The 22,924-nt window shown below is 34.6% G+C and overlaps 2 protein-coding genes and 1 long non-coding RNA gene across 5 annotated transcripts in view; 1 reads left to right on the forward strand and 2 right to left on the reverse strand.

The window, feature by feature from the left end:
• LOC130052472 (ubiquinone biosynthesis protein COQ9, mitochondrial-like) overlaps positions 1-22,924 on the forward strand; it is a 38,656-nt gene that overhangs the window by 3,025 nt on the left and 12,707 nt on the right. The gene's annotated exons all lie outside the window — the stretch shown is intronic.
• LOC130052473 (uncharacterized) lies at positions 3,010-22,595 on the reverse strand. 3 transcript variants are annotated; one of them, XR_008800825.1, is made up of 5 exons: positions 21,885-22,595; positions 19,032-19,085; positions 16,971-17,024; positions 15,828-15,971; positions 3,010-7,838 (listed from the first exon to the last, which is right to left on the reverse strand). It is a non-coding gene; the product is annotated as an uncharacterized LOC130052473 (long non-coding RNA). The 3 variants fall into 3 exon arrangements; XR_008800827.1 differs by lacking the exon at positions 21,885-22,595 and adding an exon at positions 20,251-20,612; XR_008800826.1 differs by lacking the exon at positions 21,885-22,595 and adding an exon at positions 20,050-20,180.
• On the reverse strand, positions 10,669-15,767 carry LOC125656282 (uncharacterized). The gene is made up of 5 exons (XM_048886899.2): positions 14,302-15,767; positions 13,964-13,989; positions 13,585-13,777; positions 13,321-13,449; positions 10,669-12,874 (listed from the first exon to the last, which is right to left on the reverse strand). Exons 3-5 carry the CDS (start codon positions 13,715-13,717, stop codon positions 12,057-12,059), a joined length of 1,080 nt encoding a protein of 359 aa, XP_048742856.2. The 5' UTR covers positions 13,718-13,777; positions 13,964-13,989; positions 14,302-15,767; the 3' UTR covers positions 10,669-12,056.

Genomic DNA, 22,924 nt, shown 5'->3' on the forward strand with positions numbered 1-22,924 from the left:
TGACCCTCTTTTATAGTTCTAAAGATATTATGATCAGTTTCAGCAAACCAAATATATTGAACTTATGAAATTACATCTAATTATCTGATGAAAATTATTGATAACCAATTAATCCATATATCATAATGAAAAGGCTTAATTTATCTTTGCAAAAAATATACAAAAATAGGAAAGTGGACAGTTTAAATCTCAATTGACAAGTATTGACCACTAAGGGATTATTGACCGGGATGGTTAAAACCGGTTAAAACCACTGGTTAAAACCGGGGGCGGTTTTAACCGCCCAACCCTGATTTGCATCGACAACAGCACCCAGTTCCATTTTCTACGAACTTACGATCAAAGTACGTGATAAAAAGTCTATAATGTCTTACAAATCTGTATTAATTTTAAAGTTTACCTTCATGCATTTTTACATTAAGAAGTAGCTACTTTAAGTAGGTTTAAATACCTAGGTAGCTATTAATAGCTACGACGTAGAAAGAAATAGTCTTTGGACTGGACCTGATAGAAGGTAATAACTACTGGAAATGTAAATACTATTTAATGTAGTAAGAAAGGCAGATATGTGATATCACGTATTTCAGTAGGTGTCACCAATTTAAAACAAATATACCTGTGTATGTAGGTCACCTATTCCAATACATGATGTCACTAAATTCCAAAGTTACACCTCAGATGAAAAGGAAAGAAATGTATTACTGATGTTTATTTTTGTCATTTATTGTTCAAAATGAAGGTGGCTATTGTGTTGAAGTGTTAAGATTTATGGAATCCAATACTTTTGACAAGCGTTTGATTTAATTATGTCTCCCCTTTCCAAAAGGGGGACATATTATTTTAGTGTGAATTCATCTTTTTCCGTTTCTCATACAAAGTTTGTCTGGGACATAACTTTTTTGTCTATTGACATAGGCCTTTGATATTTGATATACATGTGGGTATACCATAATAAGACAGTGTGCCATGTACATTGTTGATGACCTTTGACCTTGATCCTTTATGTAAAGGTCAATTATAAGAATTATTTGGGCATTTTTGTCCAGCCATAACTTTTTTGTCGTTTTACGTAGGCCTTCGATATTTGGTATGTTGGCAAGTTTAATTTACTATCATATGTTCACAACACTGTTCCTTGTTTGAAGCTCATATGCATAAAGGCGAATGTTATGTACAGTAAGTCTTACTGTGAATTTACAGTCAGTGTGAACGACTCGGCTTCTCAAGTTCATTCGAGGTCTCGGATAGTTGGTTTCAAAACAAATCTGTCAATGATGACGCATCGAGGAAAGAACAATCACTGCTATTGGACCAATATTTAAAGGGGTGGGAATAAAAATAATTTTAGATGGTCACACATGTCTTTACACTAGCGTGTCATTACAATTACATAATCTTTTAGCACGATGCGAAAAGGGAAAATCAATACCAACTAAAACTGTCAATGACGTTGATTTTAAAATTACATGCTGAGGGTTTATTTTATGGTAAAATCAGTAAGAAATTAGGCGTCGCAAAGGCCACGTTATAAAATTGTCAATCATGGGAACTCTTGCACCGAAAATGTCGCCAACGAAGCTCACACCGGATGTACTTTTGTTTATCGAGTATGAAATTAAAAAGAAATCAAGTGTATATTAATAGAGAAATCAGACAAATTTTATTAAGAAGAAATATTTGTACCCCTGACAATGTACCAAAGGTGTCTTTAATATTGTAGAGCTGCGAGAAATTTTTAGGGAAATGACTTTCAAGAAACTGCAAAGAAAATCCAAGAGAAGCATATTTCGTCTGAACACAGGGACTCGTCACGAAATATTTGTCTTTTTGAAATTTGACATCGTCTATTCTATATTTACAAATAAATGTAAATATAGAATAGAGAGGGTCAATTCGTGACAAGTCCCTGTGGTCTGAACACGAACGAAGTGTTGAAAACTTCTTTGCTACTGATTTTATTGCAATTTAGGCCGAGTCAGTTATATATATATATATATATATATATATATATATATATAGAAAGAGAGAGAGAGAGAAAACTCTAAACACTTTGTTAAAATATTTCGACCGTGTTTTCGTGAAGAAGACTGGTAACACGGTCGAAAAATTTCAACAAAGTGTTTAGAGTTTTTTTCTGTATTTTACTTCCAAAAAAAGATACTTTATATATATATATATATATATATATATATCTGCTTTCAGCATTAGGCAGGCACATCCATAAAATCATACTTAGGCAGACATATATAGTCCATGTTTAAACTTCAATATTTTTCATCATGCATTCGATCATTTTGTTTAGCTATCACCCTATTTGTAATTTTCAAATCAATTAAAGATAATATACCAAGAATGAAAGATATACAATTTATGATGTCTGCCTAAGTTTTCAGATATCCGTAGTAATCCTTTGGCAGACATTGTATATAATTTTATACAATTCCATCGTAAGGTAGACAATATATTTTATATGCGCAGTAGGCCTTGGGCAGACATTGTATATTCATATAAATTTATACAATTCCACCAGAAGGTGGACAGTATTTTCCAAATCAGCTGAAGACTTTAGAGAGACGGCATTTAAACTACAATTATGCAAAAACTGCATGCGATTGATTTCCAGCACAGATGAAATACCGGTCAATTTTCCAAACATCTATAACCTTTGTGTGGCTACTGTTTTTTGGGACAACCTATCTTGGAATACGATTTAAGTATTCAAGTTTGCTATCACTGAAATTATACCTGACAATGCATATCCATTCAATTTCCACAAAAAGTTGTAGAACATTTGCCTCTGATAAATCTCTCTATCTATTCAACCAGCTTTTCTGCAGCAATTTTGACTAATTCATAATCTTTACAGAGTCCAACAAATTATCCATAGCAATATTAATTAACTTTGATCATGTTATTTGCATTCATTTAAATAACCATCATCTGCACTGTACACGAATACTGTTATACAAAATAATTACTTTCAAAACAGTACATAAAAGACAATTTAAAAGTTAACTTTAACATGAAATTTATTCATTATATAATTGTTACTTTGCAACAAAAACTGGCATGTCATACAAATCATTTTCAAGTATGGTTGCTGGTCAAATATTAATAAAACATACAGGATTTTCATCCATTTCATGAAAAATTACAAAAGACATATCAATCAGAATTTAATGCATTTCATGAAATAAAAGGCCCACAGGCCTTATTGGGTACATGAGAATTAATTAAAAGTATCACTAGCCCCAAGGATTATGAAATCTTGAGAAAAATTCCTGTTCTGCATACCTAAATTAAATCCTAACATACAAAACAGAATAAAACAAGATGTGTTCATAAAACTTAAATGCCCCGAAAGTGCCTATACAGTCCAGATGATTGATTGTGTATTGTTTAATGTCCCTCTCGAGAATATTTCACCAATAAGGAGACGTTATATATACAACATTAAATAATATGACTACTTTGGACCTGTGTACAGTCAAAACTCTGGGGTTGTGTAAATCACCACGTTGGTATATCCTGTTCTGCTTCTAATAAGCATGGATTTAGTTATTTACCATATCACAATAAAGACAATAGTTGCTACTATAATCTTGGCCTTATCCTGGAAACTAAACCCTTGTCCAGGAAATCATGTATTTTACAATTTTTATTAAGGACTACCACATATTAATTTAGTTTCATGTTAATATCAACCTTTAAACAAGAGGCCCATGAGCCACATCGCTCACCTGAGATATCATATAATTACACATAGGAAATACGGTTTCCCTTATTGTGGCAAAACCTGACAGCCCGGGGGCCATGATTTCAACAAACTTTAATTTGAACTATGTCATAAAGCTTCAAACTTAAATCTGAACTATGTCAGGAAACTTCGATATAAATTTGAACTCTTCTGGCTCAATGGTTCTTGAGAAGAAGATTTTTCCTATATAAATACATATAAAATGTGGTTTCCCCTAGTGTGGCCCCACCCGACCCCCAGCGGCCATGATATGAACAAATTTGAATCTGCATTATGTCAGGAAGCTTCCATGTAAAGTTGAACTCTTCTGGCTCAATGGTTCTTGAGAAGAAGATTTTAAAAGATTTTTCCTATATAAACACATATAAAATATGGTCCCCCTATTGTGGCCCCACCCGACCCCTGGGGGCCATGATTATGAACAACTTGAATCTGCATTATGTCAGGAAGTTTCCATGTAAATTTGAACTATACTGGCACAGTGGTTCATGAGAAGAATATTTTTAAATGACCCCTCCCTATTTTTACACTTTTGTGATTATCTCCCCTTTGAAAAAAACCTGGCCCCTAATTTGAACAATTTTGAATTCCCTTCAACTAAGGATGATTTGCATTAAGTTTGAATGAAATTGGCTTACTGGTTCTGGAGAAGAAGATTTTATAAAAATGTTCAGTGTGTTTTTACTGATTTGCTATTATCTCCCCTTGGATAAGGGGGTTGGCCCTCATTTGAACAATTTTGATTCCCCTTCACCCAAGGATGATTTGTGCCAACATTGGTTAAAATTGGCCCAGTGTTTTTGGAGAAGAAGTTGAAAATGTAAATGTTTAACAGACAGACAGACAGACGAAGGACAAAAAGCGATCAGAAAAGCTCACTTGATCTTTCAGCTCAGGTGAGCTAAAAAGATATTTTATAATTGTGTAACGTAGTTCCACTCTCCTGTGATGTCATAAGATTTCGCAAAGTCAATGATTTGATAAGATTTATGCATGATGGGAACATAAATTTTGTTGAAGTCTTTTTCAATAGTTATTGTAAAATATCTTGTTAACCATAAGATATTTCAAAAGTCACGTATGAGTTTCGAAATACCGAATCCAAGGGTAATAACTCCTTTTTCATTAAATTATTTATCAATTTTTTATGCATAGATATCTTTTACTTTTCACAAACATATTGTATATTTTTTTTTAAGAAACAGTTTCATGAAATTGTTATGAATACCATTATATCGTTTTAACAAGTTTTTGTGTTAATGAAATGTATTTAATGACAATTGTAATTTTCTGACATCAATAACAGGTATATGCGTGTTAATTGATAAATCTTTTTATCAATGCTGCAACATACTTATCTTATCATTTTTATTTGTTACTAAGATAATCATTAATCAAATATAAGATTGAGCCTATAATTCTACAGGGGTGGAATTACCTTAAAGGCATAGGGTCTAAGATATTGGTGAAATGTTGCATGTTCCAAAAAGGTGGCGAAATTTATGATCATATTAACTAGAAAATCACACAAAGTTCTTCAGAATGTTTACAAACACATTGGATAACGATAGTAATTACAAAATAATTCCCTGTTCTCATTTGCCTAAATTGGTACCCTGTTGATTTCGCATCTCTTATGTTTGTGTGTAGCCAACAATCAGCGGGGTACCAGTTTAATATATTGTCCTCCTGACAAAAACTTTAAATAGGGCTAAAACGTCAAAATGACTTAAATTTCAAAGCGCTGCAGCTATAGATAACTCATAATTAATACTACAAATTTGTTTTTTTGGAGTTCTTCTTGCAAAATATTGTGATGTCATTTTTGAGATAAAAGATAGATCCTATGCCTTTAACACATATGCACTATGTATACCAAGTTTGGTCTTACCCCAGAGTCAGAAACCCTACCCCATGGATTACGACATCTACATTTTTAGTAAAGGCCTTCCTCCTCTACCTGACTATGCATACGTTTTTCTTACAAAATGTTCAATTGTTACCTGAATTTACTCAGAAGACAGGTCACCAGAGATTACCTATATGACCTAAAATTCTTATCAAAAACCAAAATTGTAACCAAATAAAAACATTCGGGTAAGACATCAATGTACATTTGAATTACTGGTGCATTACTACCCTAACAAGTATAGCATTGCCTCATTATTATCAAAAATTATATTTCAATACATTTGAAAATGAATACACTATAGGTCCAACAATTATGCCTTAAAGCAGCATCATTAAGTCAAAGAGCACAATATATCATCTCAATAAGACAAAACACAAGAGAACATTCTGAACTCAGATAATATACATATGAATCAAACTGTAGTGGTCTTTATCAACATATTTTCAAAACAATTATATTTAAAGAGAAAATATCATAGGCAGTAATGCTCACATGAGATAGTCATAAACACTAAACGAAAATCCTATAACAATACACAGTTTAACAACAAAGCACTTAGTTCTATTGCATGACATATATTATGAACATGGTAAACCAGGATTTACCTTTTATATGTATACCAAAACCAATGACAGTGTATATTTTGTGATCATTTGAACTACATTTCTCTGAACAAAATTCTAAACAAAACATGTCAACAGAACATACTAGGTTATGAATATTCAAAATGATAATGGATTCGTTTGTACCTTCCAGTTTCAGAACAATTTTTAAATTTGGTAATTATGAAAGGCTTTAAACAAGAGGCCCAAGGGCCACATCACTCACCTGAGTCACCTTAGCTCATATTTAAAGATTTTCCCTATATATTTGTAAGTAAAACTTTGATCCCCCTTGTGACCCCATCCTACCCTGGGGGCCATGATTTTAACAAACTGAAATCTGAAATATATGTCAGAGAGCTTTCATGTAAATATCAGCTTTTCTGGCTCAGTGGTTCTTGAGAAGAAGATTTTCCTTATATGTTCGCATGTAAAACTTTGATCCCCTAATGTGGCCCCATCATACCCCCAGGGGCCATGATTTGAACAAACTTGAATCTGCATTATGTCAGGAAGCTTTCATGTAAATCTAAGCTTTTCTGGTCCAGTGGTTCTTGAGAAGAACAATTTTAAACATTTTTCCTATATATTTGCATGTAAAACTTTGCTCCCCAATTGCGACCCCATCATACCCCAGGGGCCATGATTTGAACAATCTTGAATTTGCATTATGTCAGATAGCTTTCATGTAAATCTCAGCTTTTCTGGCTCAGTAGTTCTTGAGAAGAAGAATTTTAAAGATTTATCCTATATATCAGTATGTAAAACTTTAATCCCCTATTGTGGCCCCATCCAATCCCCCGGGGCCATGATTTGAACAAACTTGAATCTGCACTATATCAGGAAGCTTTCATGTAAATTTCAGCTTTTCTGGTCCAGTGGTTCTTGACAAGAAGATTTTTAAATGACCCCACCCTATTTTTGCATTTTTGTGATTATCTTCCCTTTGAACGGGACATGGCCCTTAATTTGAACAAACTTGAAAGTCCTTCACCCAAGGATGCTTTGTGACAAATTTGGTTGAAATTGGCCAGCGGTTCTTGAGAAGAAGTCGAAAACGTGAAAAGTTTACGACGACGACAGACAACGGACAAATTTTAATCAGAAAAGCTTACTTGAGCTTTTGGCTCAGGTGAGCTAAAACCTGTGTAAAAAATATCATCTGTTTACAGAAATTCCATGATATAAGCACTACATCTGTCATTTATATTCATTGTGTGACCCAACAAAAATGGTTTTATTTTCTTCAGATGTATATTGCTTTTGAAAAAATATAGGGTCCTTGGGGTAATTTATCAAAAATGTATACATGTGTTGGAGATTTAATTTGCCTGAAAAATCACAAAAGACTAGATTTATCAAGATATTGGACTAAGCAGTAAGCACTTTTAAAGTGTAAACTAACCAACATTTGAATTTCCAATTTTCTATATTCACAAGAATCGATCCCGAGGCCACCAGAATGGATGGGTATCATAGCTCCTGTGTCCAAACATACTGAAGATTTCATAAATTTCCAGAAATGTTCTCCCTCCTTTGTTCTTGTCTTTGCCAGAGGTCTTTCTTCCTGTAATAGTATATACATGTACTACATTTATCACACCTAAGTGTCTGTACAATATGCTTAGCACTTTCAAAAAGATGACTTTCCCGAAATCTGAATTCAATTGATATAACTACATTACATAATCTATACATGTATGTTATTAAAAGGTAAATATGGGATATCAGAACTAGAAAATTTTGGAACTCTTCAGAAAAAGAAGTTACGAAAATTATACGTCACTTGGGAAACTCTTGTATACAAATTAGTGAAGGCTAAAGACAACTCATTTCTGATATAAAAATATATGCCTGGTTTAAAAATTATTTTTCAGAATGTTGCAAGTGAATGTCCTTGTACTAAAACATGAGTTATTGGATTAAATTTCTGATGTTTGGTAGCAGAGATAAACACAAAAGAAAAAGTATATTTCCTACACCGTATGCACTTGTATGGATATTTACTTTATAAGATTTTCTTGAGTTATAACAACCAACCGTTATGAAATGATATAATAAATCACAATAAATTATTTATAAATATATCTCCAGTTAAATTATCACATACAATATTAAAGTTTGTTATTAGTACATGCAAAGATCGATTCATTAGCTGGTCACTTGATATAGTAGCGGTGAATAGTACTGGAAATGTAAGGCTAGATTGATTTCAACTCATGAACAGAAGAATACACCCCCCCCCTCCCTTGAACTGTGACTAAATACATTGGTATCATGTCACAAAGGGTGCAACGATTAACCAAGACACGGTATGTCACTGTAATATTATGCAACGGTTTGATTCACAATATTAAAAATATTTTACACTATACCGCATTTTGGTATTCTCTATCTGGATTAATTTGAACTGTCCAATTTGGCTTTAAGATTACATGTATGTTGTAACAAGAGTACCACCAATGGTTCATAATATGCCCGTGAAAAGCTAATATAAGGTGTTTCCTTACATTATGATTTGTAGAACATGGTTTCAAGTAGTATCAACAATCAATGTCAGGGTGTGACATACTTTCTTTGCATCATAAAAACAGATCAATCATGTACTCTCTATGTAATATTTTCATTTGGCATAAGGTGTATGTGTACCAAGTTTGATGGTACCAGCTCCAATGGTTTAGGGCTGAAACAATTAATCGCGGTTCACTCCAACCGCGATTCACGGCATTCGGTTCAATTTTCGGTTCAACATCTCCAAATTTCGATTCGGTCCATGTTTACATTTTTTTCCGGAAATAAAGAATTCAACACGGATTTGGTTTTTTACCTTACAATTTAATACAACAAAAATGGCGGACGCTAACTCTGGAATCGTGATTCCGGCAAATCTAAGGTCCCCTGTATGGAAGCATTTTGGTTTTAAAGAGAACGGAACTGCGGCAGTATGTAGAATTTGTTTCACAGAAATAAATTACCAATGCTCTTGGATATTTTATAGCAAGTGATATAATAAAGACCATATTCCGTTGTTCAAAACGATGAATTTCAGGGGGGAAATGAAATAAAAACATGAAAGTTGTGTATTTTTTATTGTTTATTAGAGTTTTTGACAACTATTGAATTGAATCGAAAATAATCGAATTGTGGCCTAAGAATCGAAAATTGAACCGAACCGTGAGGTACCTGAATCGTTTCAGCCCTACAATGGTTCAGTCTTTATCCTGCTACTACTATCTTGACCTTTGATCTTGAGAAACAATCGACATTCTCCACTTGGCAAAAGGTGTATGTGTACCAAGTTTGACAGTCTTAGCCCCAACAGTTCAGTTTGTATACTGCCTACAAGGTTTTCCTACTAAGTGATACTGTGAACTTGACCTTGAAAAACAATAGACATCTTCTCATCATGGTGATCGAATGTACTAAGTTGCAATATCCTGGAGTTTATGGTTTGGTCTGTATCCTGCCCACAAAGTTTTCCTACTTAGTGATACTACGACCTTAACCTTTGATTTCTGACCTTGAAAAATGTTAGGCATCTTCCTCTCATTATGATCAAATGTACCAAGTTGCAAAATCCTAGATGTTACGGTTCAGTATGTATCTTGCCCAAAAGGTCTGGACAGACAAATGGACGATGGTTACCATAATACACCCTGTCCAAATAAAGATGGTTTCCGGAAATGGAAAAATGTGGTGCCAGTGAATTATTTCTCACCCTGTGAACCATTAATCCCAAATACGGGAGCATTTTGGACATGCAGTTGTAACAGTAAGGTGCAATTAAATGATACCAAAACCAGTGTCATTGTTCATTAGTTATCATTCATATTGATACACTTGTAGCATGTTAAAAGTATCGTGATACGTATTGTATTGCCAAGCCGTATCAAGAGGCAAGCGTATCGTTGCACTCCTACATGTTACCATGTTTAATACCAGTATTGAATATTAGTATAATAGTTTGATCTTTCACAGTTCATACAGTTGTCTCATATAGTTTTTTTTTAAGGAATTAAATAATCTTATTCAAAACTGTATAATTTTCAGACCTCTCTCACCGAGTACAGAAAAATACTAGTATGATTAACAGATTTCATTCATATTTTTAAGGCTTTCCACCTTTCTGTGGAAAGTCCTATTGTTATTGTTCTGTTTATTATTTTCCTACTGTCAACATTTTTTTTCGTCTCCAGACTTATTGAAAACTTTAAAGTTCATGATATTGCACTTCTTGAGAAACGAATACATTTCAACCTGCGTCATGGAACTTTGACCCCTTACGGAGTTATTTGACCTTTGGCAGAAATCATTGTTATCGCTACTACTTTTTAACCGTAAATGATAGGAGGATGAAACCTTTACAGGTCAATTAGTAGAATCGAAGAACTTTAAGGTATTACATGCATAATGAGCTGTATGCAGGATTCAAAAATCAAGTTTCTTTTCATAAATGACATATCAAAGTACATCAATTGTGAAAGTTTCATGAGTTTTCATCCACAGGAATTTGAGATATATCAAATAATAGATCAGCGGCTTAAAAGACGAAAAGAAGCAAATGGTACATGTAAAAAATCTATATTATGAGAATTAAAAATGAAAAAAGACATCAATGTGACTGTGATAAAGCTTAGAAACCATAAAAGACTGAATTGATACATCAATTTTACTGAAACAATAGAGTAAATCCTGTAAAAATGGTTGAAATTGATATACTACCGAGAAAAAGCATATACAGATTGAAAATGCCATGTCATATTTTTTTCCTTAAAAATCTTTGTTAACTGAAGGAAACCAAATTAAATGAGTATAAAAATTCAATGAGTATTTGTACTTGATAAAAAAGTAAGAAAATGAAAAATTTATCCACAGAAAAGAGAGAAATTCAGTTTTCCATAAGCCTACCCCCTTATTTTTTTCCTCTGCGGACATTACTAAAAGCATAAAAAATGTATTTTTGCTCATTTTTAACTAAAACCTAACACATATTTATGAATTAAACTTAATAATTGATTAATTGCAATTTCTTGTGGCTAATGTTTCCTTCAAAGCAATGACCTTGACAAATTTAAATTGACCTTCATCACATAACGGTGCCAATTTAGAGCTTTTGATTTAATAAAAAATAAAAAATTATGTAAAATTTATGGTTTTAAAGTCTTAACCACATAGAGATGATATAGTTCAATAATGTTTATATTTCCTTAACCCTGTAATTAATCTTAAAAAAAACCACATAATTGTATCTATCAATTAAAATGGCCTTGAATTAATTTTGCAGGAGCCACGGCCAAAAAAAATATCTCATGGATTTCTTCAATGCAGAAAACATCTTGTATAACCAAGTTGTGTAGTTTACACATGTAAATATGAATATATTTGCATTCCATAAATAAATACTGTACATGCAGTTTTATTTCAAAGATTGACCCTGACATGACCGGAAAAGAACTCTCTACTTTCAGCTTATCTCCGAGTGCAATTTGCAACCAATTAAATAATAATTACATAATAATAAATATAATAACAACATATGATGAAATTATAATCATGATTCTTGATATTGCATGAATTATACAAGCTCAGCAAAAACATCTCAAATTAACTACATGCATATCAAAATTGGTATGAACATTGACTTTGACACAACTCTCTGTGTGAATTAGATAATTTGATGTGTGAGCAAAAATAAATATTTCTGAAGTGTCATAGTATTCATGAAATAATTCCCAAGAGGCATGTTCAACTATTAAACAAATCTACAAATACATAATTTTAAGAATCACTTTAAAGCTTGAACAAGTTTGGGAATCACTTCCTCTAGTGTTTTTTTTGTATTTGTAACACGGGGCTGTCCATCACTGTTTTTACAAACAAACGTATTATAAAGCCCATCTTCCCCATCTCGTTGAAAATTTTTTCTGAGATGAGAGATATTAAATCCTGAACCTGCAATTTTTTCAGCTATAGTGATCCTGAAAACTCCTTTTCCAATAAGAGGATGTAGTGAAGGCAAGTTGGATGCTTTCATCTTGTTGTACTTTAGCTGGTTGCAAACTGCGCTTGGTGGAAAACTGAAAGTAGAAAGTTCCTTTTCGGTCATCTTTGAGTGTGAAACAAGGTCCACAAGTATATTCACATCCTCTTCAGCATCATGTGCTCCATACGTAGCATTCAAAAGGGATTTAGCAAGTTCTTCCTGTTTGTAAGATGATAAACGGGGGTATTTTTTCTTGAAGACGGCCAAGCTATCGATGAGTCCTATTACACAATCCATGAATCTGCCCACACTACCGATACTGCTCAATGCAGACAGGAACACAGGGTAATCAAACGTCTTTCCATTGTGGGCAACTAGAAACACATGCGGATACTGGGCTAGCCAATCGCATAACTTGGTAACAGCAGAACTCAAGGTCTTTGGTTCCACATGTTTTCCACGAACAGTCATTGTGCCACTGTTGTTGTACACAATCCCTGTGATATCTTGGGCTGCAGATGATATAGGCATTTTTGGAATGACGTAAGCAGAAAAGCTGTCATTGGTTCCAATGGTCTTGGCAGCAATCTGGGTAATATGAGGCATCCTTCCTCCTCGAACTGTAATCCAAAAAAATAAAATTGCTATTTTGACGACAAACTCGAATAACAAGATGAACTCACAAACTGCAAAGAAATTTAGATTTGCAATAATTGATCCTCTGAATTATTTCTTATTTTGAAAAACAAACTTGTATACAAGAGAAAATGCACTATTTTTTTCCCTGTGTGGCGCAGCGGTTAGAGTGGCAGCGTAAGATCAGATCCTTATGTCATGGGTTTGAATCCCGGTGTGGGATGTGGGGACCGGTCCTCGGATGAGACCACATAAACCGAGGTTCCGTGTCGCAGCAGGTGCGGCACGTAATAGAACCCTCACTGCTAAGCCATAAGTGCTAAGCATAGGTCTAAATTTGCAGCCCTGTCACCGGTAATGGTGACAGCCGCCAGATAGATGAAAAATTGCTCAGGCGGCTATAAACAATCAAACAAACAAACAAACAAACCTAGATCAGTCGTCTCCAAATCAAATGCGACAAATGTAGAATTCTCAGGGATTGAAACAGCTTTAAAATTCCCACTGGGCACTGCCTCTGGCAACTGTTCCACATCTAGATTTGAATCAAGTGCTATATCTAAAAGAAAAAAGGGATTATTTTGATATTGTCTGACAAGCATGATTGCACAGAAAATTTCAACCAATGGCATTCATCCATTGTATATAAAAATGTCAAAAAATGAATTGAAAAGTAATTTGTGACTAAATATACCAGACTGATATGATGCACCCTCTAATACTTCATTTGCTCCTTGTGTTATGACACGTTCCTGTTTCAGGATCAAGCGCCGTCGCTTTGTAGAGGGCAGCTTTGACTTTTCTTGTGAGTGCTTGCGGCGCTTCATCTGATCATCAGCATAAGCTTTGGTGAATTTCCCTGGTGAAATTCCTGCATCTTGGTTGACCTTCAATTATACATGTGTACAAATAAACACAAGATATACTATAACAGATTAAACATAAGTATAAAATAATGCAGTTGTTTTATCTACATTATGACTTGGGTGCAATAAAATTTTGCTGAAATATTTGTATCTATAATTACAAACATGCTAAAGAGATAAAAAATAAATTTGAATAAGTGTACTTACATGATTTCCCAAGATGTCTCAAAATGCTAAAAACAAGAATAAAACAAAACTCATGAACAACATGCTTTCACAGTAATGAAAGAAAATATAACAAAACTCAAACATCAACAAAATAATGAAAAATTAAATTATGTAAGACAAGAAAAATCATAGTCCTGTTTCTGATTTCCTAGCCATACTTACAAAAAAAAAAATGCTTTTTGCACTACCATTTTATGGCCTCAATTTTTGAAGCATTTTTTTCCTGACCAATAGTAATTGACTTTTTGTGGAGGAACAGAAAGCAGAGGACTTGACTATAATTATGGTCCAACACAAAAGATTGAACATATAGTTACCTTTGTGATATACTCTCTTCCCTCATTTATGAAAGCTGTTGTTGCAGCTACTCTGAAATCAAGAGCCTCTGAATTCCCATAATGTAGGGACTTTGGAACTCTAAGAGTGACCTCTCGATTCACATGCTCGCATTGTTGACTTGAACCTAATTCAGCAAACTGTTCCGAATTGGCGATGACTGTCGAGAAAATCTCATCAAGTTTAAATCTCATCTCGTCATCCTTTAGAGCTGTTTTGTATGGTAAACTCTTATGGCTGTATGCCTGATCAGGACTTCGCTTAAATCCACAGAATTTCGAGTCACACAAACTATGGTCACCAAACTGGTGAGGAACTATTGCCCGTAAATTCTCCTCCAGTCCTTTCGCATCTCCCTGATTTTTAGCAAATGCATATTTGAAACATTTCTGTAAATGCATGATCACACTTTTACTCAGTTTCTTGACAGCAAACAACTTCTTCGTAATGTTTTTCACCACATGCTGACCGTCAACAGGAGTTAATGCCCCCTTATGTTTTGCAATTTCTACCTAAAAAATTGACGACTCCTAAAGTATTCGTCGTAGAGAGACGGAACACACTGGAATGGGTTGTGTGACCTTGACCTTGAAAAGTAGGTCAAGGGTCAAAGATCATCCAGAATGGCGAGAAAATGGCACTTTTTATACTCTCTTTCCCTCTTCAGATAGCATCGAAATATCACATGGGTCAGCAAGGAATTCTCGATTGGTCTCGATATCATGAATTACAACTCTAAAACTTTGACCACACTGCGAATGTTGGCGACTCGCATCGAAAACCCTGTTATCGCTACTCCTACTAGACCGAAAGTCGTGGAGACGCGAGACCTTCCCCGACGAATTCACAATAAAACACTCTCGCACAGAGAAGTTGACACAGGGAAACCGAGAACCCTGAAGCACGGTTCTCGCCCCGAAAGTCTCTGACGTTGTCATTCGAACCCACAACTTTTTCACGGATCTAGATAGAGACGCGGGACCACTTGTGCGAAGCCCCGTGACCTCTCTGACTTTCAAAATGAGGTCAAGGTCAATCTTTCCCTCTCATGGAGTTTTCAAGGTTTGACCTTGAAAGTGGGTCAAGGTCAAAGGTCAAGGCCACACATCAAGGGGCCAGTCTTCACGAGCAAGGCAAACCCACACATCACGCCTATCGTCCCAAAGGAAGAAATCCCCCACCCTTCAAGTGATCTGTATGTTAGATCAGCTGTTTACACCATTTTGACTGGTCACATGCCCAACAACAGGATTCTAGCTAATCTGATCTACACATACACATCTGACCTACACCCATTTTCTCCATTTCTTGACTGTCTTGTAAATCAAATATTTCCATTTGCATTCATGAAAAAACATGTACCAGATTCCATTAATGTCTGCCTGCATCAACATAAAGACTAAGTGAAGTTGTTGTTTTTTTATGATAATGATGATGCAACTTTACTTGACAATTGAACTCCTTGACATTCCATCCCGACTGTCATTGTAAACAAATAAACACTTACCTGCAGGGTCAGATGGGATGCAGTATTCCTATTCTCCGTTCAGATCCTACACTCAGAAACTTTATCTAATTCACCAGCCGCCATTTTGTTTGGGGTTCTTTTTCACAGCCTAAATCCATATGCATGCCTCCTTGGGTGAAATGACTGAAAGACATTGTCTCCGTGAATTAGAACACATAGGATGAGCAATTAAAAACTGTATATCAAATTCCACAATCCATAACACACATGGTAAAATCCAGTGCACAGACTCCTACCATCTTCTCAACATGAGGCTCATAATCCCAGCATGCATGAGCAGAGTGTCAGCACTACATGTGTAATCTCTGAAAATGTCACTTCCGCTTTCTTTACACCTCCAAATATCATATCTAACAGGTCTAAAGTCACCCCCAAACACCTGCACAAGTCCTATTACACTTTTACCCGATATGTGCCGGCTATCCAACACCCACACCCCTTTTTTTCAAATATTTGACCGGTACTATCGTGCGAAACCAAGGCCTCAATCTCCAACACTTCAACACTCAAGGCGGCAAATTTGAATTTCTTTTCTATCCAAATCAAATTGTTTAGCATTTGAACACTACTGAAAAACCGGTAGAAGGTGGGAAGCCCTCTAATTGTTCGTGAACAATTAGGATCACTAGTTATTGATATTTTCCTTTTGCGATTAATGAATTTGAAATGTGGAATTAATTAAAAGATTATTTACGCAACCCCAGCCTCGATCTATTCAGATGTCCTACTTTTACAGCCTTTCCATTGGAACACATCCCAATCTTGATCAATACAAAGACATAACAATATAAAAATTAATTTCTTTCACACTTATGCATCAAACGATATGAAACTTGAACTCAATATGTAGTTACTGCACTACAAGTTTCAATGAATTCTCGCAAGCATTATGCAAAAATATCTGGAAAACCAATGGGACAGACTGATTGACAGAGAGGAAACCTAAAATCCACTTTCGTTTTATAAACCGGTAGGGGACTAATAACTGGAATTAGTCTTTGAACTTTATATGGTTATTTTCCTTGATTTTTTTAATTTTTAAAATATTTCATTTCAAGCAGTCTGCTGTGATGTAATGGTGATATGTGATATATAACCTTAGATGTAAATTATGTTCCCTACCTGTTCTGCCTCTAACTCTTCCATTTCAACTAATGATGTTCATGATTGTTCCTCCTAGAAACAAAATTTTACACATACATGTACATAATGCATTATACAGGTTTTAAAACAGTAATGTTACAATGATAAGCAAGAGCCTTGGCTACAATCTCCTAAAACATACAAGATTTAATCAAAAGTTATTTTAGTTTTTGTCTCTGTGTCATATTCTCCACTTTATCTTATATGTTACCCCTCTTAGGAGGACCTCATTTTATTTTGTATGTATATATGTTACCCCACTTAGGAGGACAATATACACTTGCACACATACAATTACAGACCACTTTCTTAATATCATCAACCTATTTTTTCAATGCCATATTTTTCATTTTCCAAAACATACATGCTTATAATATACAGTATAATTTGTCCAAACCGGCCTCTGAGTACTCCGGCGCTCTGTCAATTCCGGCCATAAAATATAGTCCCTAACATTTCTTTAACAAATCCTTTATCAATAATTCCCTGTACTCCGGATACTGCATATTCTGTATATCGGACGGCTTACACAGTCCCAACTGCTATCAATTAACTTTAATTATCCTATGTAAACCGGCCACTGGATAATACACCACTCTAATTGTCACGGTCAATCGCATTCTGTGTGCAAGAGGACCCAATTGCTCGTAATTAACTCTAATTATCCTGTTTAAACCAGCCGCTCCATGATGACCTCTTACATGTACCCGTCGGTGCGACTTCTTGTCACGGTCGATCGCACGCGGTATGCACAAGGGGTGTCTTGAGGGGAATCTCAGGTAAGTAAAAGTGTGAAACTGGCGGTGAATCGTAATCAGTTTAAAATAAAACCTGGTTTTGGGGGTATACTGTTTTCAATTATGGCGAAACGAAAAATAATTATGTTCCTGGATAATGCAACTGTGCACCGTAATTTGAAATTAACTAATGTCAAGCTTCCATTTTTCCATGCCAACACAACCTCAAAATTGCAACCCTTAGATCTCGGGATTATCCGCGCCATGAAAGCTCGCTACAGAAAGTACCTTATGCGCCGACTTTTGACAGGCATCGAAAACTCTTCATGCGCATCTGAACTTGTAAAGAAAATTTCATTGTTAGATTCAGCTCACTGGATTTCAAAGTCTTGGAATGAAACAAAATGTTCAACAATTCAGTCATGCTTTTCAAAGGCTGGGTTTCCCCTTGTGGACCCCTCGGAACTCTCTGACGAGTCGGACACTGACGATATACCGTTAGCTCAACTCGCCATGTCTAGTAGATCACTCGGTATTACAGATCTAGCAGCTTCAGTCTCACAAATTGAGACATGTGAAAGTGATATTCCCATTGAAGACATCTACGAGGAAAACTGGGAAAGACAAATTCTAGAGGAGCATAAACAGGACAAACTTAGTGATGACGATGATCTAGACGAAATCAATAATTTACCGAAAGAAGAGAAGTGCGCGAATTATTCCGAGGTTTTAAACTGTTTATTAAAGATTGAAAATTTTGCAAAAGAACACGACATGGCTACCTCATCCTGATACAAGATTTGAAATCTCTTAGGGAAAACAAAATAATTTTATCAAAAACAAAATCAAATCAAACAACACTGGACTCTTTTTTCAAGAAATGAACTAGTTTTGTATGTCTGAGTGAATATCTGTTTAAATTAGAATGTATATCTATATAAAAAATTAAACATTCATATATAGAATTACAGTATATGTTTTGCATTTTAGATTATTTTACGATACAATAAAACGTTAGCAGTCAATAGATCCGTTGACATAGACAGTGAATACAAGGGAAATAACTCTCATACTTGTCAACATTCTGCAATCCGGACTCTTGTGTAAACCGGCCAATTTCTTTGGAACCACACATAGCCGGTTTAGACAGTTTATACTGTATATGCATATATACATGTATATACATTTTCTACTTTAGGTAGACTTGTCATTGATCCCCAATTGTCACTTCTGATTTATTTCATAGAGACCGTTGCAATGTGATGGTGAGGTATAATCTTAGATAAAAAATTATGTTCCCTACCTGTTCTGCCTCTAACTCTTCCGTTTCCACAAATGATGTGCAGGATTGTTCCTCCTAGAGACAAAATTTTACAAATCAAACACATACTTGTACATAATGCATACCACAGGTTTTAACACAGTAATGTTGCAATGATATGCAAGAGTTTTGGCTACAATCCCCCAAAACACACACGATTTAAAGTCCTTTTTGTCTTTGTCTCCATGTCATATTCTCCATTTTATTTTACATGTATATATGTTACCCCTCTTAGGAGGACAATATACATTTGTACACACACATGTACACAGATGCTGTTTGTGCCCTTAGTACTTTCAACATTGTCACTTTTTCTTAGCCAATAATTTTTTTTAATTTATCAACATTTTATTTGTGAATTCCATTTCAATCATCTACCAAAACATATCCAAGCATCTGCATTTTCCATTTTTGGAGGTCCGGCTATGTACATGTGTGTGTTTGTTAACTATTATAAAACGGTTTTTTTTTTAAATTAATTTTTCTGCAAGTACACGCATACTTTAGACAAGATTTTATGTAAAACACACACTAGGAAAACATAAAGTCAGCAATCACAACCTGAACACGGAACAAGAAATCAGTGGAATGTATACCTGCATACTGCATGTTTAATACCATTTATGCAGATTCAAGGTAGCTCTACCCTTATGCGACTTATCAATATTAATGGTTGAAAGTGGAAACACTGTATTAATTTCCACTCGGTATAGTTTGATTTTATTAATAACCAAAGCAAATGTATGTGTTGCCACCTTTTAGAAGTATAGGTCAACATCAAAAAACCACACATTTTCATAAAGCAGAGTAATAAAATATGAGAAAAATGTGTTAAAATGACAAATTTTTAATGTCAACAGTATAGAAAAACAGTTTATTTATAAATATTTGACCTATTGAGTGCCCCTACCACCCCTAAAAAAAACCCAGGGCCTTTTTTCAACTCTCAAAAATTAAGCCCCCCCCCCCCCCCCCCCCCCCGAAATACAGTACTACTCACCTTTCTGATAACAGAGTTTTTGTTTTTAATCTTTCTAGCAATCTCTTGGTTCCGCACTGAATTTCATAATACATGGTATCTCTAGTTCACCAATACCGGTATCTTAGGAGTAGTGATAGTTTCCATTTACAATGCATTTCAAAGCCGCCCCCCCCCCCCCCCCCCCCCCCAATGTTGTTAAAAAGAATGCTACAACTTTACTTATTTTTCGAGGCACGTGTCCAACTACTGCACCGTCCTTTACAACAGCAATCGCATATTTATGCATAGGATTGTTGATTTCTATTTTTTAAGAGTTTCTCCCTGGAATGGATCCCAGATTATACATGAAATCTCCTAAATTATATTCATACTCGGCCATAGTTGTGCTGCGAAAGTGAAACCGAAAGTTTAGTAAATCGTACGTGGTATTAGTCTATGACACAAACGGTTTCAAGTGAAATTGAAAGTAATAGCTACTACTGTATATTTTAATGTAGACAAGAATGGATTAATTATTAGTGTTAGAAGAAATGAAATAAAATTTATGTGTATATTTAATGGGAATATTTCAGCATAGAGTACTAAATAACCACCATCCCTCCAATTTTCTAAGCACCCGGGGTGCTCAATAGGACGAATATGGTACGTATAAACTGTTAGTTGATATTAGGGGAATCTTTGTATAATAGACACACAGTAGAGGAATTCCAGCATAGGAGTTATCGCCCTTTACCAACTGGGCTATGGGTGAGCAGCCCGATTGACTGCTGCTGGATATTGTACATGTGTTTTCTATCCTGAAGCCTTCACAAGGACAAAAAATAAAAACAAACAACTTGTTGGATAAAAACCAATCACAAATTATGGAAGATCTTTTTTAAACATTTTTATCTACTCCTACAGTTTTTATTCAAATGTTGCTGAAATCTTTCTACTTTCCTTTACTATGTTTATCCAACATAATATGTAAACAATAATAAGCTTCAAGAAATAGTATAGCAAATAAGAAATGAAATGTGCCTTCTTTTTTTTAAATGAATCCATTTAATTCATGAAAAGAAAATCTTTAAAAACAGATAAAATTTCTTTGAATTCTAATTATAACAAGAAAAAATTAAAACAGTTCATAATTTCATATGACTGTGATAGCATCAGTTATCTGATCCAATATTTCAAAGATTGCACATGGAATTTTTTAAAGGCAGATTTTGAACAGTCATGGACACAATGATTTTGGGATGGTTACATGCACATATCTATACCTCAGGATGTTCCTAATGTAATTTGAGATGCTAATTCATATTTCTTCTGCTATTTGTTTCAAATCGACAGTATATGATTAATCAAAATGTAAATGATCACAGGTCGACCCTTACAGTATATGACAAGTCATTTTACCATGTTTACAAGGAAGTTAAAAGGCACACACAAAAAAACCCATCGTGACATCGTTTCAAATATTTGAAAACCTTTCTAGTTCAACAGGGATTTAAAGTAGATAAAATAAACAAATCAGTGGACCATTAAACCCTTAGAACTCTAGTCTAATTAAGCCTACATCTCCACTGGATTTAGAGTGCATTTTAATGCAACCCATATTTCTATACTTCTTTCTAAATCTAGGTAATTTATTATAAGAATACTAAATAGTTCATGATATCCATAATATAATCAATAAATAGATTATTATAGGTCATGTTTTGATTGCATTTTGTATCACTCTAGAATAAATATATAATTTATTATATCATTCACTAAAAACCCATGCATGTACCCAGTGTTAAAATAAATCAGAATGGTATATTTTAATCATTTACTATCTATTATCAATTATAGAAACTCAATATGCTTACCATTGTATTTTGAAATGTGTCCAACAGAAAAGCCACTTTTGTACAGATCAGTCTTAACCCAATCGATACTTTCCTCCTCTAAAACAATAAAAAATGTGTACATGCATTCATTTTGGATGCAAAAAAAATAAATGTCATAAATTCTTATTACACGATTTGTTTTATTTCATATATCTCTAAGAGCAATAATTACTCCTACTCCTTGAAGATTAATTGTATATTGTTTAATGCCCCTCTCAATAATTTTTCACTCATATGGAGACATGCATCACCATTGCCGGTAAAGGGCTGCAGTATTTAAAGGCCTATGCTTGGTGCTTACGGCCTTTGAGCTTTAACGTGCCACACCTGCTGTGACACCTGTTTTTGCGAACTTGTCTGAAGGACCCATTTAGTCAACTCTTACGACAAGCAAGGGGTACTGAGGACCTATTCTAACCCGGTTTTCCACAGGAGTTATGAAAAAGATGACAGATGTCATGTAATTGGCACGTTTGGCAAGAGATACATCAATTTTTATGTCCCAGAATTAAACAATTTTTCCACAGCTATATCACAGAAGAAATTATCAAGAACTAAATATTTCAGTAGAAAGTTATAGAAAAGCATATGCAGTCACAGGAACCATATAGGCGATTCAAAATTGAATCAGTGGGACAAGATATTTTTAAAACGTGGATAAATTAGTATTATGTGGTAATGAAACATTTAGCTAAGATTCCTAAAACATGAAAATGAAAAACGTAAAAAGGGACAAAATAAATTGGTGAAAAATACATGTAGTTATATCTTTCGAATTTCCTCCATTGTTTACAATAGTGCAATATCTTTGAAAGAGGCGCCTATGACAAGAACCAGTCATTTTGTCTGTAGTAATAATAGTAGGGAACATAATGGGGTGGTATACTATAGACCCTACTATTATTATTGCAGACAAAACTACCGGTTCCTGAGGTGCAATACGTACACAATCAAAATAAGGACAATGCACATTGCATTGCAAACTGCACGGCGTCTCCTGCATTGTGTCGCTAAGTGTA

This window comes from Ostrea edulis, chromosome 3 (assembly GCF_947568905.1).
Source record: "Ostrea edulis chromosome 3, xbOstEdul1.1, whole genome shotgun sequence".
NCBI lineage: Eukaryota > Metazoa > Mollusca > Bivalvia > Ostreida > Ostreidae > Ostrea > Ostrea edulis.